Below are 17,117 nucleotides of genomic sequence, written 5' to 3' on the forward strand. Positions count from 1 at the left end.
TGCTCTCCCACCTTATCTCTTGAATTCATGTGTGAAATCACAGAACGAGGAAAGGGGTTCTGATAGCTAAAATAGCAAACATCAATGGGAGCAGCCCTTTTATAGTATTTGCCTTGCAGTGAAATCCCCCACTGGAGGTGAGATTGCTGCGAACCCATTCCAGTTGCTGCAGAACAATAAACACAAAACAGAAGGCAGTCGGCGTGTCATTGGGGACAGAGCTAAACGGTCGGCATATTTAGCTTATTTGTGGTTTTGTAGTAAATTTACCACAAGATATTCTCAGAGTAAATCACCCCTGCTTGGCATATTTAAGCCATTGCAACATGTTCTAAATACATGTGTCATCGCTGTCCTCATTTGAATTACATCAACAATTCAGCAATAAGTACATTCAGTGCTTTTTGCTCTGGTGAGAGGATTTTAAAAGTAGAATTATAAACCCAATTGTGCTGTTTAGTTGGCCAAATAATAAATTAATCACACAACCCGCTGCTGAACATATTCCAGCCCCTAGGTTTGTACTGCTTGTGGTGCAGGAGAGGACATTCTGATATTTTTAGTGAGACTAACAATGTGATATCTGACGATACAACAAGCATCTACTTCCTGTGGAAATGTCTGGTATGTGAAGTATGTGGAGTGATTGCAATGAGAGATATGCTTCCATTGTGTTTTGCGTGTAATGTAACCCTCCTGCTTGTTGTTTTGCCCGCAGGTGGACTTGCAGAGGGAAACTCTCATCAACTTCCTGTCTCTGGAGGTTGGTTCCCTACTGGCCTTATCATGAACAGTGCAGAGTCAATAAAAGGCCACATCCTAACGAACGGTGGGAGGGAGCGGGGGGTGGGAAGGTGAGAGAAAAGGCCTGGAGAGGTTGAGATCCTAGACAGGAAGAGGGGGATCCCGCCTCCTTCCTTAGAGTCAGTGAGGGAACACCCCTGTCATATTCCAGCAGCAGAGAGACCTGCTTAACCTAATAAGCCTCTGGCCAGCGTTCACATACACAGACACAAATGCAGGTAAAGAAACACTCTGCGAAAAGCCCACCCTACCATCCCACCTTTACCCCCAGTGCAGTCTTTCGATCCAGACACTCTTCTTGCCAGTAACCCTTCATCCAAGTACAATGGGGTTGGATGGATATTGTTCATAGATAGAGTTCAAACAACTAAAAAAACTTACACATGAAAAGTGAAAAAGTCAGCAGCAACAGCTCATTCCAAAAACAATGACATGGATACCCAGCGTGGTCCACAGCCCTCAGGCACACCGAGTTGTGTTGGGAACTATTTCCTGCTGAAGAACACCAACAAATGTGCAGTGCATTCAGAAAATATTCAGACCCCTCATTAATCTACACTCAGTACCCCATAAGGACAAAGTGAAAACAGAGTTGTAGAAGTTTTTGCAAATGTATTAAAAAGGAAAAACTGAAATATCACATTCACGTAAGTATTCAGACCCTTTACTCAGTAGTTAGTTGAAGCACCTTTGGCAGCAATTACAGCCTTCAGTCTTTTTGGGTATGACGCAATGAGCTTTGCACACCTGGATTGTGGGATTTTCTGCTATTCCTCTTTGCAAATCCTCTCAAGCTCAGTCAGGTTGGATGGGGACCGTTGGTGGACAGCCGTTTTCAGGTCTCTCCAGAGATGTTGGATAGGGTTCAAGTCAGGGCTCTGGCTGGGCCACTCTAGGACATTCACAGAGTTGTCCCTGAGCCACTCCTATGTTGTCTTGGCTGTGTGCTCAGGGTCATTGTCATGTTGGAAGGTGAACCTTCGGCCCACTCGGAGGTCCTGAGCGTTGTGGAACAGGTTTTCGTTGAGGATATCTCTGTATTTTGCTCCATTCAGCTTTCCCTCAACCCTGACCAGTCTCCCAGTCCCTGCCACTGAAAAACACCCCCACAGCATGAGGCTGCCACCACCATGCTTCACTGTTGGGATGGCATTGGGCAGGTGATGAGTGGTGCCTGCTTTCCTCCAGACATAACGTTTGAAACTGAGGCCAAACAGTTCAATCTTGGTTTCATCAGACCAGAGAATCTTGTTTCTCACAGTCTGAGGGTACTTCAGGTAGCCCAGATCGGTGGAGGGTCGCAGTGACGGTTGTCCTTCTGGAGCTTTGTCCCATCTCCACACAGGATCTCTGAAGCTCAGTCAGAGTGACCATCGGGTTCTTGGTAACCTTTCTTATTAAGGCCCTTCTCCCACGATTGCTGAGTTTTGCCAGGCAGCCAGCTCTTGGAAGAGCCCTGGTTGTGCCAAACATCTTCCATTTGAGAATTTTGGACGCCACTGTGCTCTTGGGAACCATCAGTGCAGCAGAAATTGTTTCTAGCCTTCCCCAGATCTGTGCCTTGCAACAATCCTGTCTCTGAGCTCTGCAGGCAGTTCCTTTGAGCTCATGGCTTAGTTTTTGCTCTAATATGCATTGTCAGCTGTGAGGCCTTCTATAGAGAGGTGTGTGCCTTTCCAAATCATGTCCAATCAATTTAATTTACCACAGGTGGACTCTAATTAAGGTTTTAAATCTCAATTATGCTTATCTGGTTAAATAAAGGATTTGATTTGATTTGAAGGTGGAGAAATATCTCAGTAACGATCAAGAGAAATGGGAGGCACCTGAGCCAAATTTCAAGTGTTGTTGCAAATGATCTCAATACTTATGTCAGTATGACATTTCAGTTTTTTCTTTTTAAGAATTTACAAAAAAATCTAAAATTCTGTTTTCACTTTGTCATTATGGGGTACTGAGTGTAGATTAATGAGAGAAAAAATTAATTTAAACGATTGCAGCATCAGGCTGCAACATAACAAAAATGAAAAATGTCAAGGGGGTCTGAATACTTTCTGAATGCACTGTATCTATCCACAGCTAATTTGTATTTTATGGGGGGAGACTTTTTGTACATGTTAGCACATTTTTGATGGCTTGAGGTCCACACCCAAATACCCATACAGCGCCATTGAACTGGGGCAAAGGGAGACAGGGAAGACCGCAGTAGACTGGAAACTTCACCAAATCACGCAGAAACTGACTGGCTGGATTGCACTAGGGATAAGTGGTATTTTTTTTTTTTTTTTGGGTTAGCAGCTCCTCAACAAAATACATGTGTAACAAGGTGAGAAAATTCACATTCCACACTCTTGGCTGAGAATGAATTCACAAAAACCCCTGGTTTCCATCAGAAGGAAAGGACGTCAATTGTATGGTGTAGAGAAACATAAAGAAAGATGAAAAATGTTCTCAACAGCCGTGTTATATAAGCAAAAGCCAAATGAATTGGCCACCTATACAGCCGGCTTCTCACAGCACATGTGTCAAAGAAAACACATTTAGTATAAAACACATGACAATACACAGTGGGCACAGCCAGGCCAACAGGAAAAGCCTGCTTCAAATGTGGCTAATTACCCAAAGTCACAAAAGCGGCGAGGGACCAAGGAGCTCTGTAAACCAGCTTTACTGCTCCACCACGCTTGACTTGCAAAAATATACAGCAAGTAGATCTCCAAAGCTGCTGATCAATCTTGTTTACCCAGTGCCATTTATTGCAGATGTTGGAGAGGCTTGGCCCCTTGGTGTCTGACATGGTAAAACTAAATAATACCAGCCTCTGTTTGATGTCGGCCACTGTGACCAATTTCTTCTTGATGGCTTGTCATTTTGTCATTCCGGTTTTATTCTCTCTTGAAATCTTGTTTTAACTCTTGCCTGAACTCTTGATCTCCCCAGTTTGACAGCGAGGAGCAGTTCAACTTCAGCGTCAAGCATCTGCTGTCCAAACTTCCCAAGCAGCGCTACCTCAAGTCCATCTGTGAGGAGATCCACCGATTCAAAATAGTTAAAAGGTGTGTGTGTGTGTGTGTGTGTTATGACATGTATGTGCGTGTATCAGTGTTGTTCAGAACAGACTTTTTCCCGTACAGACGTGTTTCTTCTCCTACTAGGACCTCCTGCAGGGGGAATGGCGAGGCCCATATTTAAGCAACATGGAGGTTTCTTGAAACATGGGCCTGTGCATGCTGCATTTCATGATATACAGACATGAAAAGTCACTGACCCACATCAATCACTTCTGTGGTCACATTTCGAACGTTGACGATTTCAGTTTCAGCCATCCCCCCCTTTCACTCTGCAAACAGAGGCTCAAAAACAAACTTCTAAGTAAAACACAGAGGAGCTTGAAACACAAGTTTACCAAAAAAATAAGACCCAGGTTTGTGGTTGCTTCCCAAATTTACATCAGCCGTACTTTACATCCTCATGCAGGGTCTATTGTCTCGGGAGGCTCTAAGCGGACTCCACTGGCAGCGGCCCACACACCAGTCTGTGTCAGGATACCGAACATGACGCAGTTGGATACATCGTACCCTAACTCTAAACCCTTAATCTTTACCTTACCTTAACTATAAAACTAACTTTGGGAGCCGGGCCAGTGCCAGTGGAGTCCACTTAGCGTCTCCTATTTTCTTAATCTAACACTCTTCTTCTTCTGCTTCCTCCGCTGCTGCTGCTTCTTCTTCTTGATTTTGAGCCTTGGTTCGCACAATACACTGGAGTGAACATGGGAAGACCGAAACTTAAATTGTCAGCATTCATAATACGACCGCAGAAGCGACTGATGCGGGGCGAATGACTTGGTGTGGTTTTATACCCCGAAAAGTAGCATGTTCAGGCAAATGCTTTAATGAACTTCCATATTCCTTTAAAGACCCCTTTCAAAGACAGACTTCCTTTTATGGGCAGCTCCGGCCAAGCCCACATACTCCAGGTGTAAGAGTGACAGTCAGTTCTTCAAAAGGAGTTGTTAGAGGGATAACTACAGCCTGTAGAACCTCAAATCCTCCGCTGATCCCATTTCCTGAGGTGAAATGTGGGGAAGGATTTGCCTTGTTTGGTCTTCAGATGTCTGGCTCTTAACACCCCTGTTGATTGACATGGAGATTGCAGTGCAGAGGGGTGAGTTAACTCGATCATTCAGCATTACTGTGGTTGTGGGTAGAGCAGTTAATATTCCCAAGCTCCCCGGCAGCACTCTTTTTCAAAGCCTAGGCTAAATCCTCTCTGTTTGGGCTGCCAGTGTTGTGACGCTATAGCGAATGCCCATAGAGAGAAGCCTTATGAGGGATTCGGATTTTCTCTTTCATGAATGGGATGGTAACAAAAGAAATCCAAGCCACTCTTTCTGGTTTCTCATCCCCCTCTTTAGAGCAGTTGTTTTTAATTTCCTGTCTGTGCTGCGTGTTTGATTTGCCATTGAGGGGGAAACGTCTTTTCTGATAAACGAGCGTCATAGAGCCTGGCCGACAATGGATTTATTCAGTGGGTGTTTTCATGTTTGTTTGGTTGTTTTCAGCGCAGGCCAGATGAGTGGGCCAAAGGCCACCATAGACAGCAGTCACCTGGCTGTAACAAGACTATAAACCAAACGCACCCCAAGGGCCTCATAGTCTTTGTGCTCTGCCTTGGCCGACACGTATGTGCAGCTTCAAAACTGGCTCATATGCTACTGCCTGCTAGGTCACCATCTCCACTGCCCTGTTATTAAGGTGAACAGTGCAAAATTGCTGAGGGTCAATGAAATTTCATGATGATTCCATGTTTCTTTGTCAGTGAGTCTACACGCCCTCACGTCAGCTAGCCCTTGGCAAGTTTGCACAGCCCACCTTTTAAAAATGGACAGATACAATCAATAAAAATCATGGGATTTGGTCCCATGATGAATTGTTTAAAATATAGAATACTGGTTCAAGTTTCTATTGTGATGACAGGCAATAATTTCAGACATGTATAGAAATGAGGGATTTAGCTAAGCTACAAAATTAGTACGTAGGGTAGGTAGGGCTGAATAATGCGGCAAAAAAAATCACACTACACTTATTTTGCAGTTGTGATGTGATTTATGATTTCAGTGGGAATGATCATTTCCTGGTCAGAATATTCATTTTCACTGAAAGGACTGTGATTTGCTGGGGTCTGTACCGAAAGGAAAGAATACAGTTTGTAGGCCAGGGTGTCTGTGGTATTTTATCACACGCATGAGCTCCTGTGATTTGGATATTGTATTTGGCCATATTGCGATTTCCATGTTTCCATTAATTGTTCAGCCCTAATGACTGCTCTCTAAGCTCTTGTATACTCTAATAGGTGAATTCAGTAGTTGTCCTGATGTCAGACTCAGACTCAGAAGTTCTCTATAATATTTTTAGTGTGCTTTTGAATTTAATGACCGGCCGATGTTTTCTTGCAGGGTGGCTGTGGTGGTCTTGTACAGTTACAAGGATGATTACTACAAGATCCTCCTCTGAAAACCAAGGCGCTCTTCTGGCCTTGAAGAGTTCCCATGATGCTCCAGGTTCAAGAGGCTCACAGCAGCTCATTTCAACCTCAGACATAACGGTTTCTGCTCGAACTGATGGCTTCAGACCTTTTCCCTTTGGAAATCATGAGCCCCAAAGACTAAAATCCTTCTGTACCACGGTTAATAGCATTCATCTGTTTTCACTCAAACTTCAAAAATCTCCGGTGTTTTGTGGTCTTCATCACATGAAGTAGACAAAAGGTTTACTGGACTTTGAATGCCTTAAAATAACTGTAGCATTTTAAATATAAAGGGCTTTCTACTGCCAATCATGTGTCATAAATTACACATTTCTGAACACCTGATTAGTTGAATAGTATGGAAGCATATAATTGTTAAAAATAAAATGAAGATGAAAATTATAAAATTGAATTGCATTCACAGAAATGTGTCGTATTTTTCCTAAAGCAAACGCATCTCAAGTCCATGCATGCTCATTCTGTGACATATTGAAAATTAAAAAGAAAATAGCCATTTGATATTTCATTTTCAAATGCCAGCCTGCTACATTTCTAACAAACTGCAAAAGGAAACACCATTGGTCCCCTTGTGATTTAAAATGGCTTTTCTGGTTTTAATTTTCAGTAGCTCATAGAATAATCATGGACTTTGGAAGACTGAATTTTAATTTTCTTTATGCTAATGATGCATTTGCTTTTTGAAAAATAAGCAATTCTGTGAATGCATTTTAATTTTAAAATTTTCAATTTTTTATTTTATTTGTAATCATTTTGATAAATGCTTCCACAATATAGCAGAAATAAATCATTTCTTTCATTAATGGATTTTTTTTTTTTTTTTTGGGGGGGGGGGGGGGGGGGGTTAGGTGTGTATGTGAGATTGAGTGTGTGCTTTCATAAACAACACAGCCCTTATTGAACATACTTTATAATTTAATAATAACTTTTTATGCCTGTGACCAGTTACTGCTCAGTGGAGACTGATACAGTGAAAGGTTCACATCTAAGTTAGGATTCCTTGGAAAGTGTCAAAGCCATATAGTGTTTAAATATTACTGCTTTTGATAAAGTGTCTGCGTGGAGCTTTGTGGTGCAATATTTGATTTAATCGAGGCCTGGGAACCAGACCCTAATGTTTGCTTTCCTGATCCCTCCAGAGAAGCTTTCTCACCTTGAAGTTTACGAGCAAGCTGTTGACAGACATGTCGAAACAAAGGCATAGTCTGCACTGAGGATTATCCAGGTTGCCAGGTCTGGTTTGCATGGCTTAGTGTCTTCCGGTGTGTTTTATTAGGCTGTCGGATGGATGAGAGGTCTGTGTTAATCACTTGCTCCTCATCAGTACTCAAGTGTAAGAGGAGTGCCTCCTACCCCACCTCCACCCCCCACCACACAACCACCACACACATCTGCTTGTCTAAATGAGATATAGGAACAACTGTGGCAAGCAGGAGAAAATGCTAAGATTTGGGGGAACAAAGAGCAAGCTAATTCCCGTTAGGAGCACCAGGCCAGGACCAGATGGCCATGATCCTCCAAATCTTCAAGTGAAGTACAAACCACTAACAGACAGCATCTTGGATGATATCACACAAATGGAGAGCCCCCTCCCTCAAACCCAGTTTAAGTATCAGTGCAGTCCACTTTGATTCACACATTTTATTTTTCAAAAGTGTAAATGTTACAGTTTATCACCTAAGAAACATATTTACAGGGTTTGCAACAGTGAAATAAATAAGCTCGAATAGAATAAAGCAGATAGAAATGGTAAATGGTTTACAATATCTAAAATGTACAGCAGCTTTGGCTACCAAAGTTCATCTTTCAAAAAAAAAAACCCATCTCAAACTATAGTTTAGTATTAATAAATAAAGCTATGTGAAAAAATAAATAAGATACTCTTCTGTCCTACTAATTTAAACTACTTTTTTTTTCTTTTTCTTTTTTTTTTTACACATAGAAGAACAAAGAACTGCGTAAGCTTTTACAGTCGCCTCTTCATTTTAAAGCACATGGTCATGGTTCAAACAGACACAAATCTACTGAGTTACTTAAAAAAAAACTTCAATATAAATTGGTCTCCAACCAATTTTGGCATCAGAATGGTCTTTGTATTGAGAAGCTGGCGATGGTCTTGAGAACTCTGATCCAAAATCTTTTCCTATGAGACCTCAGTTTGTTTCATAATGCGTTTCAGATTCTATCTGTCCCTGGGTTGATCAGATTGGTACGAAGCCGAGACTTTGCTGCAACAGCATGTTCACTTGAGTGGTTCAACATCTCCATGTGCTTAATATGCCTATCAAATCCCCGATTAGGGCCTTTTATCCCTCCAAGAATCCTGCATTGGGCTTTCTGAGAAAAAAAAAAAAAAAAACACTGGCTCCAAAGAAAAGTGCTATGTCTCTTTAACATGCTCTGATGTACTGTGTACCATTATTTACACTTATTACTAGCAAGCTCCACTCGACCTCCATGCCCACAAATCACATAATTTACTAGGATATGAGGAGCTGACTGGAACCATCAGTGACAACTGTATGCTGTACAATACATACAAATCTGTTCATCTGAATAACGGGTGAATATATTATTTTTTTTTTCCCTTAGATTGATATGGGCTAGCATAAAGATCATTAAATGAAAAACAAGATGCCAAACAAAAAATACATTAAGGCTATGAAATTAAGGCTTACAAAAGGATGCTTACTAACCACTGCTAACATTCTGTGGGAACAGGAGCTCCCCACACGGCTGTAAATAAAGTTAAGAAATGAGGCTTGTTATCAAAGACATTCCTTACAGGTCCAGATGAACAATCTGGCACCATTTTGTCTTCTCCGCAGGCTATAAAATAACATTCTCTCTGGATGAATATCACTTCACTTCAACTTCAAGTCTGCCATTTTGAGATGAAGTATGACCAACGGACTGATTCCATCTGGAGGAGCCAAGGTTGGACGAGGTTGGGTGGAAGGATGACGGCTGTTGGCTACTGTGTTACAGACAGGTTTACAGAGTCTGAGAACAATTCACATATTTCATCTTGGAGCTGTGGTTTGTTGGTTGAGTTTTCTGAATGGAATGACTTGGGTCGTGTGAAGGTAGAAACCAGTCGAGTGTATGGGAAGTGTGCACTTCCTGGACTTGATGGGGGAATGTTTTAGACTGGCATTTCCAAAATGTTTCAATCTGACCACCATGGAGACACCCATAATATAAACAAGAGGTGGCCAAAAATAACGCTACAACTAGTACAAATACTGTAGAAATATATATATAAAAAAGCTAAGATGGAAACCACACGTTCTAAAGCAGGGGATTGGGTCTGTGGGTCACTAAAGTCTGCTGACTTCTTATGATAACTGGTGACTTGGCCTGTTATGCCTCCCGTCCAGCCCATTTTGATCCAAGTAGAGTATCAGTTCCTTTGGTCTCCTTTCTTAAGGACCGCATCCATAAAGCACTGCTGCTCTCAGAGCCAGCAGCTTCGACGCCCCGCGGAGCTACAACCCAAACCCCCTGTCCTAAAGCTTTTTATGTTCCTCTTATCAGCTCAATTTCCGAGGAGGCATTACAATAATAAGCAATGATATAATGTTCACAGTCAAAGGCTGACTGCCAGAGTTTCCCCTCTGGCTGCCTCTTTCTCTGTGGTAAAGCAGAGCCCAGAGTGGCTGTGTCCTTCCTCCATCCATTCACTTGCCACCACCCTCCTCATCTCCCAGCTTCTCAGTGGCCATGGTAATGGTCCAAACACAGAATAAAACGGACACATGGTAAAAGGACTAGAGGTCACTTGTTTTGTCTGTCGCCTGGGCCCCTTACTTTTACTGTCACAGAAGGAAGGATGGGAAAGAGGCGGCGTTCCAGGTGTGTGTAGCCAGCCGCAGCGCATTGTTAAATAAATCACCTCGGATACAGCAGTAAGAGAGAGTGGAAAGCGCTGGGCAGCTCTGGTCCACAGAGTACATGGGGGCTTTAGCGCGGCGTCCTGTCATTGCCCATGCTCAGTTTGGCCCTGGGGATGGTCATCCTCTCCCCGCAGGGAGAACTCATCTCGGGAGAGAAGTTGATGATGCCGCAGTCGTTCTTCACGTTCTGAAACTTGTTCTCCTTGGATGGTTCCATGTAGACCACAGAGTTCTTGTTAACATGTTTCTTCAGAATCACCGTCTATGGAGGAAAAGCAAAACCACAATTCTTCAGTTTTACTTTTGAACACACGACAGCTAGCTGCTAGATGAATGCTTCCTGTTTCATATTAACTTGCTCTGTGCTTTGTTAGGGCTCATGGAGATGACTGTTGATGACAATATGTGACAAATTACTATTTTCTGTGCCATTCTGGTCTCATTTCATGGGGGAGTTGTAAAACTGTGCACTTTTATGACAGACCTGACAGGCTGGTTTCCAGTTGAAAGTGCCCAGTAAGAATTAAGCAGTGGGGAACTACATTAATCCTAACTTTATGACAGCTTTAACATGGACCGGAGCTGGGGCTGAAGATCAAGGAAAGCTCCTCCTGACCCAACTACAGATTGAATCTGTGCCCATGTGGCAAAGACAGCCAGTATGATTCAGCTCTGTTGGTCACCAGAGAGGTCAGCGAATCAGAACCAGTCCTCTAGCTGATGTAGAAATAACTTCTCACCTTCTTGGGGGCACTATAGCAGGACATCTGCACCCACTTCTTCTTCTTATTGATTAGTAGCGCAACAGTGAGGAAGATGATGATGGCCAGGAGGAGACCTGCCAGTATCCAGGCTGCTGATTGGTAGATGAGAGCCATCTCTGTTTGGCTGGGGTAGTTGTCACCCAAGCCTGGTACATCTGTGGGAGACAGTCAGAAAGCGTCACTATCAGGTACCCCTGCCTATAACTCCACCAAAAGCCCCAACCCCTCCAACATTTGCATTTCTGAATTCCCCACTCACACAGTCTAAATGAAAAGCAGCTTATGTTCTTGTTTTTTGGCAGGCATCCCAGCGCAATACGTAAAACAGAGAAAAATTAACATTGGGAGTCCCAAGACTGGTCTTGCTTAGGCTATGTCAATTTAACATTATTATCTTGCTTAAGTATACATTTCAGTTGTTTATTAAGACATTCCTATAGACCCAGCCAATGTAAACATTCACAGGGGTTAGCGGGAATAGTCGGGACAGGGAAGCCCAATAACTAGATGGGAGTTCTTACTTCACAAAGTAATAAATCAAGTGAAGAAGGAAGGAATGAATTAAGTGGGTTGAGGAAGTGTTTGGTAGTGTTATTCCGTGTGTGTGTGTCTGTGTAAGGAGGTATGGTCGTCACCTGTAGCAGCAGTGATAGGTGGCACAGTGACAGTGGTGATCCACATGACACTGTCCACTGTGGTAGAGGCACTTGTCTTGGGGGCTTTGGTAGACACCATGATCGGCACTGATGTCGTCGTCATCTCTGTTCAACACACACCAAAATCACATCCATTACTCATGTGAGCCATGGCGTGAAAAACACACGAGACATAAACAATTACAGCAGCGACTGACTGTCTAAACTCCGCCAGAATCTACGTCGATAAGGTGTGTTTATAGGAACTGTCTTTAACTTCCGCTGTGCCGTTTTGTTAAGGCATTACGTAAAAGCTCTGTTTTCCACCGGGCAAATAACCAAAACAAAGACCTGGTGAAATGGCTACAAATCAGGGCGAACAATGGCAGTCTATGCTGGGGTTTTCCTCTATAGGAAAAGCTGACATGGGACTTTGCCTTCCTGTGCCACCACAGAGAGAGTGTTGCGGGCCGATTCAGCGGGAGACAGGAAACACGTGTGAATGTGCGGATGCTCGAGGAATGTTTTCACTCATGTCACATGGAATGTTGCTGTAAATGATCGTGTTTGCCCGTGTAGCGCCAGAGTGGCTAGGACTAATGAATGCACACACACACACACACACACACACACACACACACACACACACACACACACACTAATTCAGTCTGGAAACCAACACATCCTCAGTTACATTTTTCACAGTTCTTCTCATCAGCATGTGCAGGTGTTCTATAAAACCCCAGAATAAAATCACTTAATGCATATTCTAATCCAAACAGATTACTGAAAATTGCACTAGAAGCAGAAAGAGCTGAGTTGAACGGGAAATGGTATTTTGGCAAAGATTCTTAAGAGCGCAGCTTTCCACTTACGAAAACGTAACCAAACCAGACTTGATTTAATTCACCAAAAGACACACTCACCGAGACAGTGTGGGCAGCACTGGCCCTTGCGTAGGACAGGCAGCCTGCAGTTGGCCGCCGGGCAGCGCTGAGAGAAACACTGAATGGTGCCGTTGTTGCAGGTGCAGCTGGTGCAGGCGTTGGCTTTCCAGGAGTCTCCTGCCAGCAGCACGTCTCCATCGCTGGTTATACAGTACTCCTGCTGGCTGTTGTTCACTGGCAACAAGGGGCTCAGCTTGTCCTCTGTGGTTGTGGACAGGCACAAACAGGATCAATGACATCAGACATGCAGTAAGGTTACAGGTTAGAGTTAAGGCAGTGTGGTGCTGTGGGCCAAATCCCAGGCTTCCTCCGCGATGACCGAGACTTGGTGATGTTTATGTAAAGGCACAATTACATGACATTACTTGTGCATGTAGTGTAGCATTCAAAGCTCAAGGCTTGTTTCCTAATTCCTGAAGTGAAAACCCTGTTTTTTCAAAGTTTTATCTAAGATTAACTAGGGCAGATGTGCAATTCTTTCTGCGGTGTTATCTTTATCCCCAGCAGTTGTTGGGCCTTTAGGGTTGCACTCTTGATAAGATGCTTTACTTAAAGTTAAACACAAACAGAAGACAACAACTGAGGAACATATGGCGTTTTGTCGGCTCAATCTCAGGCCTTATCTCTCACTCTCATCAGACCCCTGGAGGCCTGAAGATCAATGGCCTTCCCATGACCACAGCCCCAGTTAGAGTGTACACACTCTACACATACAGTACATCATAGGGCCTGTCATTGAGATGTGTGTTATTCCCACATTCCTGGTGACCAGGCCCATACATATATCAAAGGCTGGCTTTTGACAGGCTGCTTTTGTGGGGGGAGATGCAGTGATAAGGTGGGCCGACATTCTCGAGGAGCAGCTCTCAGGCGCAGTCATGCATTTCTGATTTGTGGGCCTCATGCTTGGGAGTGCTTGGGATATTTTGTTTGCAAGAGTGTGTGAGAGCGACTGACTGTTGGGTACCGCTGTAATTAAGGTATATGCATGGTTTATATCCATCTGTGTGTATTCCTATGGGCAGAAGTACATGAAGTGGGACCCGCTGGTGTTCCTTTCATCAGTAAGAGAGTTCGCTGGGGGCTTTGGAGGAGCCTGCAGGGTGAAGGCAGTCCACATGTGCTGCTGCCTGGAGGATCCCCATGTAAACCCAACCGGTCTCGGCTGGTTTCTTTACGAGCCTGTGTGCCTGACATAAAACTGTCCAACGGCGTCCAACATGCAAGACCCTCCGCAACCACATGCTGATAGCAAATCCAAAAGCAGCTTTATACTTCTCTACCCTGGCTGCTGCCAGCCCGACCTCTGGCTGCCTCTCCTGGAGTCACTCGGCACTTCAAATGCTTTTGATATTAACTGAAATCACTCTTGCCAAAGCTAATGGGAAAATGAGCAACACCTTTTCTTGTGGCCGGATCTTTTTCCACTACCGAATCAGAGGTGCGGGTTACCTGGGCAGACGTGGCAACAGGTGTCCTTGCTCCTGGTTGGCGACTGGCACAGAGCTGGGGGACACACTTCTGTGTCGCACAGGACACGTCCCTTCCTGCAGGTGCAGCGTGTGCACTCGTCCAGGTTCCAGGTCTCGCCCTCCACGTAGAGCTCGCCCCCGGGCGCCCTGCACACCACCATGTCCATCCCTTCTGGCTGACCGCTGCCTGACTCATCTACAGTAGAAGTGTAGAACATAATACAAGGTCATCGTCTATTCTGTGACTAAACTCTCATTCTGATCTGCATTCAACCCCAAACAAACATTCAGCTGATCCATAATAACCCTAATAGTTACAGTGGAATAGTAGAGAAGAACAGCTCAACGAATGATGTTGTGAGAGTAAACAAGGACCTAAGTTGCTGCAATAAAGATGAATGAGACAACTGTGTCCATTAAAGAGAAGCCTAAGGCAGTGCAGGATGGTGTCCAAGTTCTTGTTTTGACACCAATTCAGTTGAAAACATTGTTCTGTCCAACAGAGTAGCAGACATCTGCAAAGAGTTACCCTGCCGTCCCCTGACTGCAAACTATGTGTGGCTTCTGAAAGTTGTAGACATTCTTTCACTCCTAAATATTTGAACAGCCAACTGAGTCACTCCTCCATAAATATCCCGCATGAGTTGGACGGGTGTGGATGAAAAGGTGTGGGCCGGGATCAGTGTGACTGCCATTTTTAGAGACACAGACAGAGACTGTGTGTTTTGAACTGAAGTGGTCAGCAAGGCAGCCTGAAGACTCGCTAATGGACCAAAGCCCCAGGGGGAATAAGTTGTTGAGGCTGTCTGCTGTGGATTACCAGAAGAGTGGGCATCTTTCAGCTCCACTGAAACAAATATCCATCTTTAAAAGCCTGTGTAATCTTAACAACAGTTTACTTTCTTGGAGTGAGTCTTAAAATCTTACTTCAAACAAGTGAAAAAAAAACAATCTGACAACGCGGTGAGGTAGTTTCACTTGTCTCCAATGTAAATCAGCTTCTATTATGACTTTGAGGGGGCATTTATTAAATGATATATCTTCTTAAATGATACTTGTGGGATGACTAGTTCCATTTAATGTATGGTCATGTTTGAAGGATATTCTCCAGAGATATATAATGGCCCTCTAGTCAAACTTTGAAATGTAAGCCAGAATTTCAATATAAGGTCAAAACTTTGAGAACAAATTCAAAGAAGCAGTTCAAGAATTAATCTGATTTTTTTTTTTTTTTTTTTAGATTAAAGTCAAAAGGCACCTCAAATACAATAAACAATTAAAATTGGATGTTTGAGGCAAAAGTATTGGTGAAGTTGTACATAAGAGCTTGTTCTCTCTCTTTTAAGCCATGAATACATAGTAATAATAAGTACTATTCAGAAAGATCTTGATAGAAGGCATACAGTTATCCTTACACCTTAAAACTTTTATCTTTATCTTGAAATATCAATTTCATTTTTGAATCACTTTTGACTATATCCTCAAAAATTTTGCTTAAATGTCAAAAAATTGATTTTATTCTCAAGGTGATTCTGAGTTTTTATTGTATTATCCTTCATAATTTCTTTTTTTTTTTTTTCCACTCTATTATGCTTTCATAGAAACAGTGTTGGAAGCAACTGAAATTATCTCACCATTCTGAGTTTTTTTTCCAATTATTTTAATCACTAAAGAAACTTTGACTGATTATAAGATAAAGTGGCCTCAGGTGTGTGTTTTTGCAATGCAAAGACGTACCCTCACACGTAGGGCAGCACTGGTCGGGCCTGACAACTGGCTGAGGACAGCTGGGCACGGGGCAAGATATGAGCACACACATCTCCCGTCCGGAGTGGCAGAAGCAGTCGCGGCAGCCGTCGTGCCAGCTCTCGCCCTCCTCATAGCGGTGCCCATTGGAGGTGAGACAATAGCTGGGCATCGGGGCGGGGGCGGTGGTGCTCGGGACGTGCTCGCTCTCTAGAAACACAAACATGAAGAGTCCAGGCATTACTATGGCTGTTGAGGATTTGTGAGACACCGGTGTGAAAAGGAAAAAGGCAACCCGGGAACACTGTAAATTCAACTTGGAAATTTCATTAAGGACATTTATGTTTTACAGTAAAATGGGCCTGTTATTGTCTTGGGTCCAGTTTCATTAGAGCCTAAAAGGAGACACGTTATGGTTCCATACAGTCGATTGTTTACCAGCCAGCAATAGCTGATCTTCCCTTTACAGTGCTTTTATTCCCCTATAATCAATTTACAACCCTGCCACAAACAAATAAACCTAAATAATTTCCCTCTGATTTTCATCACCTGAACCAAAAACCCAAAGGTCCAATGTTTTAGTCGAGGGTCACATAGAACTCATAAAAGGCCCAAGCTGCTAATAAGCGGGCCTCTGCTTGTGTTAAATGCACCACGGCTCTTAAAGGACTGGAAGGATACACAGTGAGCAAAGCATGCCAGTAAACTGCACCGTGTTCCACAGGCCAGGCAGATGTTTCTATATCTCCCTGATTTCATTTCAATTTTAAAATACACAAGAAAAAAACAGAGCCGTGCTTCCAGATTAAAAAAAAAAAAAAAAAAAAAAAAAAGTTTCCTACCCATAAATATTTTACCGGTCAACGGGGAAACCGATCCAAGAGTTGCAAAATCAGGTAAACATGGGTTCTTTGGAACAGGTATTGGTCTGTGAGAGTCTGTGCGTTCATCTGCTTGATGAGGAGCCAGTTGCACTGAATGCCTCACCATGCAAGAAAACCAAAGGCGCATTTTCAGCTGTAGTATTTATAATACGTCTAAAATGGTAAAATAAACACATCATATAAATCGCGGTGGAGCACAAATACGCCGTCTGGATGCTTGCTTTAAACTTCAGCGGTTGGAGGAATCTAATTAGAGTTGCACACACAGGCCCAAGAAGGAACTAAATAAAAACAAGAATCAAAACAAGCATACATAAAAGTCTCCGCAGCAGAGCAGCGAAAGGTCACATGGAGCATCAGATGTGCAGCAAGGTAGCAGAAAGCCAACATATTACAGACAGATCCTGTCCTCTTTGTTTAAT

The 17,117-nt window shown here is 43.3% G+C and overlaps 2 protein-coding genes across 3 annotated transcripts in view; one reads left to right on the top strand and one right to left on the bottom strand.

The window, feature by feature from the left end:
• The window catches only part of eif2ak4 (eukaryotic translation initiation factor 2 alpha kinase 4), a 30,411-nt gene extending 23,261 nt beyond the window's left edge, over positions 1-7,150 (top strand). Inside the window, exons 37-39 of the mRNA XM_030081859.1 lie at positions 719-763; positions 3,745-3,860; positions 6,263-7,150. Coding sequence (XP_029937719.1) covers positions 719-763; positions 3,745-3,860; positions 6,263-6,320 — 219 coding nt within the window. The 3' untranslated portion in view covers positions 6,321-7,150. The remainder of the gene's footprint in view (positions 1-718; positions 764-3,744; positions 3,861-6,262) is intronic.
• A 1,065-nt stretch (positions 7,151-8,215) lies between these two features.
• LOC115380705 (cysteine rich transmembrane BMP regulator 1 (chordin-like)) overlaps positions 8,216-17,117 on the bottom strand; it is a 36,584-nt gene continuing 27,682 nt past the window's right edge. For both annotated transcript variants that reach the window (XM_030081879.1, XM_030081878.1), the window contains 6 exons: positions 15,803-16,021; positions 14,046-14,261; positions 12,573-12,794; positions 11,647-11,772; positions 10,988-11,166; positions 8,216-10,509 (listed from right to left, as the gene is read on the bottom strand). In XM_030081879.1, coding sequence (XP_029937739.1) covers positions 10,315-10,509; positions 10,988-11,166; positions 11,647-11,772; positions 12,573-12,794; positions 14,046-14,261; positions 15,803-16,021 — 1,157 coding nt within the window. In that variant the 3' untranslated portion in view covers positions 8,216-10,314. The remainder of the gene's footprint in view (positions 10,510-10,987; positions 11,167-11,646; positions 11,773-12,572; positions 12,795-14,045; positions 14,262-15,802; positions 16,022-17,117) is intronic.

The sequence above is a fragment of the Myripristis murdjan genome, chromosome 22, assembly GCF_902150065.1.
Source record: "Myripristis murdjan chromosome 22, fMyrMur1.1, whole genome shotgun sequence".
Classification (NCBI taxonomy): domain Eukaryota; kingdom Metazoa; phylum Chordata; class Actinopteri; order Holocentriformes; family Holocentridae; genus Myripristis; species Myripristis murdjan.